General features: G+C 40.5%; 1 protein-coding gene across 1 annotated transcript in view; it reads left to right on the top strand.

Annotated features, from left to right (window-relative positions):
* The window catches only part of ncanb (neurocan b), a 144332-nt gene that overhangs the window by 100731 nt on the left and 31101 nt on the right, over positions 1 to 12500 (top strand). The window contains exon 11 of the mRNA XM_069694842.1: positions 9364 to 9477. Within this exon, the coding sequence (XP_069550943.1) occupies positions 9364 to 9477 (114 nt within the window). The remainder of the gene's footprint in view (positions 1 to 9363; positions 9478 to 12500) is intronic.

The raw sequence follows: 12500 nt of genomic DNA, 5'->3' as shown, positions 1-12500 counted from the left end.
GAAATGTGGGGTGTTGCTGTTCGCTGTAGTGAACATGGTGGCAGAACAGAAGATCAAGCAGATAGAGTCGTGTTTAAGGCCGTATGATGAATTTCGGTCCGATATTTATTCTACTTTTTTCTCTGTTTTGGGCTCTACTGACTCCTCTGGGAAATATGTGGTACCTTAGCTGCTAAATATTCATTAGCTAGCCACTAATTTTATTTTTTGTGTTCAGCAGGTAGAGTGCAGTGATTATATCAAAGCTAGCTACAATTCAGAGTGGTGAGTCTGAACCATATTGTTAAAGTTACTTCTGGGAAAACAAAGCAATTAGATGAAAGACACTAAAACAGTGGAAATTGCAGATAATTCTCTGGATCTTCACCTCTACAAGCAACACCTTTAACTTTAGACGTAGTCCTTTGGTCCATTGTTATATATTGAGTTGAATTTCAGTCATGAAAAACACTATTAATGAACCATTTTGCATGCAGGAAACACAGCAGCGGGCAAGAGAACTAGAACAGGCTGATGAGTAAAACAGGTGCATTTTCAGAATTCCATGTGAAGTCCAAATTAGGTGTTATAGTTTAGAATTATTGGAAGGCAAAAGTTAAATTTACCCTTGAGATGTTCGGCAAATACTGTGTAACCTTTGAAATTCAACATATCTGTTCATAAGTTTATTTTGAAAAAAAATCTGACATTCTTGTTGGTTTAATAAGATCTTATTTGCTCAATATTTAGAATTACCCTCAAGGTTACCCACCTGTTTGTATGAACTCCATTCATAAATGCATCATTTTATCACACAGAGCCTCGTAAACTCAGAAATCAAGTGGAGATGCCGCAGGGCACGTTGAGGGAAAACAGCGAGACCTTCAATGCCTCAGGTGAAGTCTTAAAGTGATACTTTGATTAAGCATATGCTATTATGGATGAGTTGTAAATTACTAATTTACATTTAATGGAATCAACCTATTTTGATGTTATCTTAGTTTTAATGGGGTTACGCTGTTGGACCAAACCTACGCCCCTGCAGCCAAGAGACTGATTTGCTCCTCAGAGCATGCAACATGGAACCCAAACATATACGAAACACACGTGCATTAAGTTTATACTTGCAGCAACGCATATCCAGTCTGTAAACATGCACAAATGTTTCTGTTTGCTCACACATAAGAATAAAAACATTCAGTGAATCTCTACTTTACCTTACAAACACACACAATCCATGCGCAGACTGATGTATACATTCAGAATATCACACACAAATTTATTCCGTGCGTCCACTCATTAATGTTGCTGTACACACACAGCAGTCACCAGCATTATAGTTATTGACATAACACTACATGGTCCATTGAGTGGGCATGCTGCTTGGACGAGCGGCAGTTCAATAGAAAGGTATCCATCTTTGTAGAAGGGCATGGAAATGTCAATGCCCCTCAGCAAGCTAAAGAAAGTCAATCATCCAGGGTCTCACACCATGAAGGATGAAAAACACAAAGAACCTTTGTGCGACAAATATTTCCATTTCAAAGCCTCCATTTTGCAGCGTGTCATGTCAATTTATTTTTACATAATGTCAGCTGTGGTTCGGAGGCAATTAGGAGAATGTAAAAAGGGTGACCATATCTGTCACTGCTATAGGTTGATAAGGGGGGGGCACTGGAACCCAGTATGTTTGTTTCTGTGTGTCAGAGATACAGTGATTTAGAATGTGTTAGTCTGTGCTTGCAGGAATTTGCATTTTCCTCAATGTAGCTACTTAAAAAAAAAAAAGTCTTCCTCTGTGGTATTAATTTTGTCCCTTCATGCCCTTCGTCCCCGCCCTGTCAGATGTGAAGTCTTTGGGTGGCATTTACTGGTTCAAAGGCTCTCTGTGTAATTGATCAGACTGCTGTTTGATCTGTGCGAGTTGGCATTTAGTCCACACAGAAAAATGGGCTTTTACGGTTCTGTTAGGACAAACCGGCTTTCAAATGTTCATGCCTGCCATCAACAGAAGTTTGGTGTGGATGAATTGTATAAAACGCATTATGAGATTTCCTTTTCTCACCCTCCATCCTCTGCGTTCATGGGTACGTGTACTCACATAATGAATCGAGACAATTCTGATTCATGGATGCACAAAAACACACCGTACCGCAAATGTGTGCATAATATCTTACATTTTTGTCATTAATTCATTCTTTGTCTGAATGTCCAAATTTCTTTATCTCTGAACCGCCTCTTTAACTTTTTTCATCACGTCACTTAATGAAACTCTCTTTGTTAGGGTTTTTCACAGTTGACCAAAGCAATTATTCCCGAGACATTTTAACAGAGCAGGGTTGTCGCTTCTTCAGAACTTTCCTTCAGATATTAAATAGCTCTTAAAAAAAGGCCAGTAAGCAATTTTCCACAGTTCCTGTGCACTCTTTTCAAACAGTCATTAGGCTGGCAGGTAAATGGCTGCAATCTTGACCCTCTCAATAGATATTTGTAGTATTTTTTTAGGCATTCAGAATGGGCAGCTGGCATCTTCCCACCCTCCCCGCTGCTCTCAAGCGACAGCAAACACACCAGGATCAGCAATCTGTTAAAATCACTTTGGAATGAAATTCTTTAGACTCACTCGGAGGAAATTGTTGCTATTTTTGTGTCAAAGCCAACCAACGCCAAGTAAATAATATCTCAAATGCTTCTCTGACATTTCCTTTTATTTGATGTTGTCCGTGAATATTTACGAGTGTTTGGAGTAGAGAATGGGTTATATCTCAAAACACTTCACTGCCACACAATAAAAAAAAATTTTTTTTTTTTTTTTTTTAATGAGAAGGTTAGAAGGGATAAGAATATACAAATTATATATAGTAGCTTTCATCAGTGAACTAAACACATCTCTCTCTTTGCAACTGAAGACCTATTGTATATAGTAACATCATGTTCCTTGTATCTAAGACTCTCTGGACTCTGGACCTGACTGAACTGAAAAACTATAACATCTTCAAAACATTTACAAATTATTCTTTTTTTTAAAATAAATATTATTTTAAATATTACAACAAGTACAATGTATAGATTGATTTGAGAAAAATGGCTCAACTCATCAAACCCATCTTCAAATCACATGCAGAGCGTATGAAGTTGAACAGAGGGAATGAAGACAATAAAGGACGATTGTTATCCAAAAGTAGAGCCGAAAATGGATAGCAGTGTCACAGTGTTAGAGTATGCGTAAAACTAAATAACTCTAATTTAATCCTGAAAATGATCAATAACAATATTGTACTTTGGCTGCTCATTTTTGAGGAGGAGGGGTTTGGTTGGGGGTTGTCAGACGGGTGCACCTAACCACACCCAACACTGTTGTCAAATCGTATTAACTATAGACTGTGTTTAAAACTTGACGTCGCTTCCGGGTTTGAAAAGTGAAGCCAGTGCAGAACTGCCTTAAAGTGCAATACCACTAAGAACCACTAGGGGCTAGCTTCAAAGAACCTGTGGCCCCAATAGACTCCCATTCCAAAAGTGTAAACTTCTCTCATGAAATACTAAGCTGATGAATTTTTTTCCACAAGTTATTATGATTATCATTCACTAAATTCACTCTTTCTGAGTGAATTTAAAATGGTATGTTCTGGGGGAGGTGGGGGAGGGGGGTTAATTGACATTCCTGGGGTGCAGCCAGGTTTCCATAGTGTCCTTGGGTTTTCAGTCCGATCAAATCAGATCCACCACTCGCTCCTCCCCAGCTTTGAGCTTTACATTTCTTCTTTACCAAGCCCACATCAGAGCACTGACAGCAATCGTTATTGTCTTTGTGCCACATGAGATCTTTATCCTGTCAGTTGGTGACTTCATCATTTACAGTATAATGTCAAAGTTTATTGTAACTTAAGGAGAAAAGTTTATGTTATTAGTCTTTCTCAGTTGGTGCCAAAAGAAGCGTGCCAGAATCTTACTCTAACTATGGTATTAGAAATTACTAGCAGCATTTGTTTTAAGGAGCAGTGCTTTTATGTTGTCACTTGTATCTGAAGTGAGCTTTTAATTAATCCACAGACCTCTCAGGATTCTTTTATACTCAGTGAGTCCTGATACTGAAGCAGAATATTTGGAGATAAAATCATCTGAAATATGAGACACTCTGAGTCCAGATCCTGCCTCATTATTTGAGCACAGGATGTCCTCCACTTCCTCATTATAAGTAAAACGTAAAGTATACTTTATCAAAATGTGTAGTTTGTAATGTTACTACTCTGCAGAGTTGAGTTCTTCCATTTTAAAAATAATTTTCGACATAACCACTGCGGTAACCATGGCGTACATTTTATGACATAGTTACTGGACCACTAAAACAACATGCCATATTTGAATGCATGCCAGTCCTTGGCTGAAATATTGATTCCTCTCTCTGAGACTTTATTACTCCCTAGGTGGATTCTCTCTCTGCTGGATTCTTCCTCTTTAAACTTATAAGGATTCATAGCCATGAAATTGCTGATTGCGGTTGAAGTCTCATTTGTACAACGGAGAAAGAGCTGTATACTTTTTATTTGGCCGCAGCATTCACAAACGCCCTGGCTGGGGCAAGAATTGAAAGCATAAATCTCACAGTTGGAAGGTAGAAGACCTTACAGAGGGGCAGAGAACAGAAACAAAGGGACAGACGGGAGGATGGAGTTGATGTTGAGTCGGACGCAGCTCCGTTATAGTTAATAGGAATTTAATCTGATCTATTGAACTGACAAATAATCCCAGAAGGGAAATGAGGCAAAGCTGGCCAAAGGCCTTCTCCCACCCGATTTCTATTACCTCTCTGTCTCTCTCCCTTTCTGTGTCTCTGTATCTGTTTCTCTGTCCCTTTTCAATTATTCATACCATGGTTTCGACACATGCCTGCAGTAAGCCTCCAGATATTCTGTCAACCGACACCACCCCCGGTTTGTCTGGCTACTCTCTCAATATCCTCCCCCATATTCCTCTATCTGGCTCCCCGTCGCAAACCCGCCAGCTCTCCTTGAGAATACACGCAGCGAGACGAGGGTAAACAACAAGAGCAGGTTAAATATTTATCCTGCACTCAAACATTCCCATCCAAACTATGTATTTAAACCTCAATTTAATATTTGTCATCACGTTGCCGCATCAACTTTTCACGTTCATTTGCTGCCTCTCCTGCTAAATTCTAATTAATAATGTTGGCTCAAAGAAAAGCCGGTAAGGTCGCTGGTGTGTTCGCTGCACCCAGAAATTACCACAGAGGCTGGCACCTGTTTATCCCTCCATCCATTTCTCTGCCAGCAGATAAGTGGAGCAATGCTCTCCCCAACTCCCTGGAGACTGCACTAATGCCCAGGCCTGATTTGGTTGTACTGGGGAGTGAGCCAGAGAGTGATGGACACACATACAAATGCACAGCCACACACACACAACACACACACACTGCCACCTGCTTAAGTTGGATGGTCCTCTCATTAAATCGGCTGGGCAGAGTGGACATTGAGTGGACAGGCCGGCTGCACTCTGGCCCTGATCACACTGTTTGAAGACAGGAAGACAGATACCTTAGAGCAAAGGATGAGCCAAATATTTGTCAAAACTTCCTATTTTCAGCCGTTTTTTGTTGTTCTTTACCTTTGCAATGGGGATTTCAAAAACAGTACCTCGCAGATAGTGGAAAAGGAAGACAATGTCGCCTGAAATAGTCGACCCAGTGGTACGCTCATACTATCATGCTCCATCTGGTCAGCCGGACAAAAGAAAGGCTAAATACCAACAACACACGGCTACTATTGCTGTAGTGTATGGATCTATTTTGCTCAGTATAGCAACACCTTTCCCTGTTTTTACCAGGCGCAGTAATGTGAAATTCTTCCTGTCTATACCTGTAATTCAAAAAGTAAATGGCAGTGCCAGTAAAACACACAGCAGTGGGATGTTTACATACTGCAGCTCTCTGTCTGACCTGTCAGGTCCAGCATTGTTACTTGCCCCTCAACCTTTTTTTTGGACCTTGTAGACATTTAAAAAATTCCACTTGCTAAACTCAACAACTGAGGAGTCTAAATCCGATCACGTAAAGCTAAAAAAAAGCATTATGCTATACATCAAACTGGCACATCCAAGAGCTTTCACTGGAAACACGTCCTCGCCCCTTTTTGGGGTTTGGTGACACTTTAATGTAAAGTAGCGGTACAAAACCAAACTGTTAGAAAACTACCCAGGTTAATAGATTACCCAGAGAAACTGTCAAAAAAATGTATGTCCACACTGTCTGCTGCACAACACGTGTTTTTCGGGGGGTACTTATACTTTCATACCACTGAAGATGACATCTAAAGTCTGGAAGCAGCTGGTTGACGGACAGTTTTTGGTTAAACTTATTCTGCTTGCTCCAGATGTGTGTGCTGGATTCGAGCAGCCCTTACCATTATCATAATTTTGTTATATTTTTAAAATGTTTTTGACACAACATAAACATTATTGATAAAAAAAAAAAAAAAAATAAATCAGACCAAAATATGTCAACGATTACATAGCAAACATGAGTGAAGCCTAACCAGCTGAAATAAAAATCTCCTGTGTTTGGTCCTCAACTGTTATTCCAGAGCTCCTCCTGATCAAGGTCTCAGAAAATCTAATACAAAATGTTTAACTTTTTTCCAAGGCCATTACATTGGTTATTAGAAAATGAAAATCTCCAGATTTCTCCAGCCTCTCTTAAATATCCTTAGATTTCTGCTTTTGAAGATGATGAAGCTACTAATATCGACATTGGCACCATGTTGGCTCTCATCTCAGATGATGAGCCGGTCTCCTGCAGCCCCACCAGCTGACGTTCAGAGTTGGCCTTTGATGACCCCAATGCTCCTTAAACTCGCGAGGCTTCCTGACACACTGATTTACCCCTCTGCTGCAGTGCTTAATGAGATCACATGTTCACTCATATGAGGCCTAGTGGCTGTTTTCTTAAACAGTTGTACTGGCAACATTTTCTGTCTACCATTGATCATGTATTGCAATTACACGGAGTTCCTCAGAGATTCATTCAGGGATCTGTACTCATGTAGTCATACTTAATATGAATACTTTTAGGTCACATCATTCCGTTTTGTTCTGCTGTACTTGTGCACCAGATGTACTTAAAGAAACTGTATAATGTTAAGCTTACTTAACATTGGGGGCGGCAGTAGCTGAGTACGGCTGACAAAGAGGCAGACTACACTTTGTACTTGTCTTTCAGGCAAACCAGTGCTGCAAAAGCCACAGTAGGTTGACGTGGATGAGAGAGGTTTTCTCAGTGCCATTTTTGAGCATGTAGCTTCGGTAGATTTCATTAGAAAAACTTAACTCACCTTTTTTTTTTTTCAAACGGCAACCAACAGTGATTTCACCCATCGGTTAGTGAACTGCTGTTCTGAAGCCTCAAGTTTGGATTTTTGGCCTTTGCCATCTTGCCTTTTTAGAGCCAGAAGTGACCATATTTGGACGAGCTGGGCAGGAGCGAGTGGTGGATCTAACTCGATTTGATTGGGAACCCGAAGACACCACACAACGCCCACCTAGAGTGGAAACCTGACTGGTCCACAGGCCTGTCAATCAAACAGACACACCCCTAAACATACATCCTTTTGAGGCCAAATATCTAATGATTTTCAGATTGACCACCAGAAAACTAATGAGAAGAAGTGACTTTAGCGAATGACACCCTTATGACTAATGAAAATATTCATTTTATTTGAATTTCACGAGAGAACTTGAATGGGAGTCTACTGGTGCCTTTTTGGAGCCAACCCCTAGTGGCCCTCAGTGGTATTGCAGGTTAGGATACTGCCGTGTCAGCCTTACTTTTCAGACATTGAAGCCACATCCACTTTTATATAGTCTATGATCTCGTCACAAGTGATTGAGCTTCGTGTATAAAATCAGTGGAGTGCCCCTTTAAAGCTAAAAATTGATGAAGCCTTTTTTTTATTGAAAAAGTTGGACCAGCCACCCACATAATGTTAGATTCTCTGACCACATTTAAAACTTATTTTCATGGAGAGGGAACTGTTTACTCTTTGACTATCTCTGCTTTGTTCTTTTGTTCTTTTGTTGTATTTTGTTTTTCCTCCCCATCATGAGTCAGACAAAAAGAGACAGTTATACATAAATATCCCGTGATACACCAACCATCTCATTCTGAATCCTCTGGCTGGGCCTCTGCCTCCTGCATCAAATTCAGCCTTTGATATCAGCCAGCAAAAAGCGGGGCAACAGCAATGAAGCTGTCATGCTGTTTTATCCAAACAGACTCTTCTGCCCCAAACGCTGTCTGCCTTTAAAGCCCCTGTAATCCAACCCTAAAATTTGCCAACTTCCCAGACTAGCAGAATCATATCACCTCCACTCTGTCTTTCTCCACCCACCCTTGTTTTTATCACCTTTCCCTCATAACTCGTTCTCTTCCATGTTTTAGAGCATTTCTTTATCCCCTTCATCTTGTCTCACTCTTCAGACTTTCTTACTGTCTCCCTCCCTCTCCCTTCACTTCCCTCACCCTTCCGCTGCCATGACCTCTTGCCAAGGCCCCAGGGACTCACTCAGTTGTTGTGATGGCAGAGGATTGTGGGATCCCAGCTGCAGTTTTAATGATTTTGCCCCCAGGCCCAGATCAGCCAAAGAAAATACAGTTACCATTTTTCAACAGAATGAGAACTCTCACCCCTGCAACGCCTCTGCGAAATACTTGCGTGAATTTGCATGCGTTCACAAACATTTAAACTTGATTTACTAAAGGATCACGTCTCCATTCTGTGTGCTGTTTTTGAAAACACGCATTAAAATGGACTTTTGTATATGTTTTTGTAGCTACAAGCAAGATGGCTGGTGAGTCTGTGTGGGAGCAGTGTGAAGATGGAAGCTCATTCTAACTGAATATTTTCCTCCCTCTAATCTGCACGCTTCTCTGTCCACCTTCTGCCCCTCTCCCCTACTCTCCCTCGCTCTCGGCGGCTAAGTTTGACAGCAGAACTGCAGCACGTCCTGCAAACACATTGCAATTAGCATCATGCGCTTCAGTGCATTCCAAACTGCTTGCTGATGAAGTTCAATCAATTCGCCTTAATTATAACTTTTCTGAGAAACCCTCTAATCTCTCCAAAAGTTTGATCTCTCAGGGTTTTTTCAGTAACAAGTTGTGGCAGGTAGTTTAAAAAGTAGCCGTTTGGAAAGAGCCTGTGTGTGTGTGTGTGTGTGTGTGTGTGTGTGTGTGTGTGTGTGTGTGTGTGTGTGTGTGTGTGTGTGTGTGTGTGTGTGTGTGTGTGTGTGTGTGTGTGTGTGTGTGTGTGTGTGTGTGTGTGTGTGTGTTTCTATCCAACTTGACTCCCCCCATCTCTCTCCCTCCAGACATTGATGACTGCCAGTCGAATCCATGCCAGAATGGAGGAACCTGCATTGATGAGATCAACTCCTTTGTCTGTCTTTGTCTGCCCAGCTACGGTGGAGCTACTTGTGAAAAAGGTAACAACATGAAAGAAAACACTGCTTTCTAATCTCACTCTTACTTCATTTTAGTCAAAGGGGTATGGGTTGGGTGGTGGCAGAGAACAGAGATGGAGAAAGAAGAGGATAGGGAGAGGTAGATTGATGCAGGACCTGAAAATAATTGAGAGTATAAAAAGGAGATCACAAAATGAATTAAAAGGGAAGACAAGATGGTGAAGGAACAAGTAGGATGAGACAAAGAAGGTGGGGAAGTGAGGTGACAGGAGGGTGGAGAAAAGATTAGGGGAGAAAGATGGGTGTGATGACTGTGAGGATGTGGCACAAGAGAATAGGAAGATGCTTGGAGAGCAGGATGTGGAGACGGGGGTGGAGAAAACAAGGACATTTCGGAAGATGGCGTTAATGAGGATGTGTAAATGAAGATGGAAGAGGCAGAGAAAAGGAGGCAGGGGGTGAGAATGTGGATGTAGACAAAGAGGTGGAGGAGGAGGGAGAGGGAAGCCCTGTGGAATAATGTATTGGGTTTATACAGAACACCTGCGTCCAGCTGGTTTCGTCTCTCATTACGGGAATTCCCATGTGAGAAGGGGGTCGCATGTCTCTGCGAAACAACGCTGAGGAAAACCCATTGCTGCTGCACTGTATACATTCTGGCTCCGCTTGAACTGGTTTGCACCCTAATTTTATGTCCCCATCCAGACAATATTTACTAGGTTTCCCTGAGTACTGTAAGAACCTGCTGATCACTAAAAAAAATAAGGTGTTGTGACATTTACGATTGGGGAAATACATTAACCTTTTAAAAACACACATCATTTTTAGGCCTCTGCTCGAAAATTGCGTACCCATAATAAAAAAGAGTATATCTCTGCAACCACAATAAAAAATAAAAAAAAAATTATATATATTTTTAATAATAAATGGAACACTTGTGAGATTTGTTCAGATGTGTAAATATCAGAATGTATGTCCATATTTTAATAATAGTTTTGCTAAATCTTCTCTGGCCCCCAGGGCTTGAAGGGTTAAGTAGCATCAACTGAACATAAAAATAGAGAAGTAGATATGAAGTTCTTATCATCTGCCAGATTAAGTAAAAGCAATAGATAGCTATATGATAAACATAAAAGATGAATTCATTTCCTTTTGTGTGTAAGAAAGATGCTTCTCTAATACAAATAAGCATTCCATGAATCTCCTTACAAATCACAGATAAATTACAACCCTTACAAGTCCAGAATTTGACAGAATAATCAAATTTCTAAATTGTCTCTAGTATCAAAGTGATCCAGTGATTGTTTTCAGTTCGTATGTCTGTGAAACATTGCAAACAAGCATTACTAATCGCTAATTCGGTTTACTTTTGGTGTTAATTTGCCCAAAAAAAGTATTGCCAAAGAAAGAAGGGTGTACAATTGTTTCAGTTTTGCCTGAGGATGTCCCACAGTGTCAGAGTTTGAAAACCTCTGATATAAAGCTCCAGGAATGTGATGGGAATGAATAAAAGTCGAGTTCACTTTCTCGCTAACATTCCGATGACTGAATTATGCAAAATACACATCTCCTAAAACATGAGGTTTAAAATAGCACAATTAAAATGTAAGAACGCAAACCAGGGAGGACAGCTGTTGAGAAGAGTAAGGTTTTATGAGAAGAGTGACATTTTAGGGAGATAAGTGAGGAAACAGGGAACAGGAGGAGAGATGGTTACATATTTAAAATATGATAAATTAAGTACAACTGAGCCAAGTTCTGCTGATCCAGCTTGACCTTTGACCTCATCTCTCAGAGGTCTTTTCTTATATACGTTTTTTCACTGCTCTGGTCTAGGTCTGATCTGGATCTCTGAGGGCAGAGCAATCGATACAGAGTGAAGAGAATGAAACACAGTAAAGCAGGAAACTATAATTGCTATTGAAACTACAGTTGTTTTTGCACTCTAACAGGGGAAAAAAGAAATGTTTGGAACAAAAAAACAAAACTTCAAATTAACTTTGATCTTCACAGTGTGTGCAGACTTGTTCACTGAACTATAGTTTGACACACCAGTCCTCACTGCTTTCACCCCGACCTTGTTTGGTTCAGACCTTTGGACTTTTTTTGTTTGGTCCAGACCAAAGTAGGAGGTGTTAAAAGTGCTGTGGGCCACGGTCTGGACCAAAGGACCAACACTTGGCCCAACCAAAATTGGTGGTCTCGATCCGGATCAAACTGAATCACAGGTCAGTCCCTTTGCATTGTGAAAACCCTTTTTGGATGGTTCAGACTTTTGTACTGGTTACATGATGTTAAATCAGATTATCATCACCCTTTAAACAATAGAAGAATAAAAAGAATGCAAATAGAAAAAAAAAAAAAAAAAAGAACAGCGGTAGCACATGAGGAGAGGAGGAATATCTAAATGTAATTTGGTGCGACAAAGAAATCAGAAGTAACTCCACTTTACATCGTGGAGTTCTTTGCCTCTCCCTCGTCCATTAATTGTGTATAGCGCGACACCTTGTTGGCTCTTATCCTTTACTTATCGGTCATAGTTGTAAGTACCACTCACCTTACTGGTCTCTCCAACAACAGAGTTGCCAAGGCTTGCAGTCTTCTAGTCTTTTGAACAATGAGGACGTTCAATTGGAAAATTCCAAATAGCCTCAAGTACTGTACTTGAAATCTGATGCTCCTGGTAAAACAAGTATTGTGGCAAAGAAATGCATCTGTTCGCTCATTTTTATTTTTCTCCATTCGAATGGAAAAAGGCTTCCATCCAAATTGACAACATGCTAACTTCAGATTCCAACGGACTACAAACCGCTCAATGCCAAATATAGGGAGATGTAGCCCTCATACGTACAGTATGTCATGCAAAGTTCTTCAGTGTGCTTGCAGTGTGAAACCAAAACTAACTGGATCAAAAGTGTATAATGTAACAAATACATGAAACATTCAGACCTTGGTCCAAACTTTCAGGTGTAAACAGCCCTTAAACTGTCACATTTCTGTCGACCCATGGATAAGCTTTCCCCTCTCTCATCCAGTTCACTGCT

Source organism: Brachyistius frenatus, unplaced genomic scaffold, assembly GCF_029030835.1.
Source record: "Brachyistius frenatus isolate BFR_SWC_R1_liver_20210118 unplaced genomic scaffold, ASM2903083v1 Contig_18, whole genome shotgun sequence".
Taxonomy (NCBI): domain Eukaryota; kingdom Metazoa; phylum Chordata; class Actinopteri; family Embiotocidae; genus Brachyistius; species Brachyistius frenatus.
The sequence above is the reverse complement of the archived record's forward strand: the minus strand, read 5'-3'. Positions and strand labels throughout refer to the sequence as shown.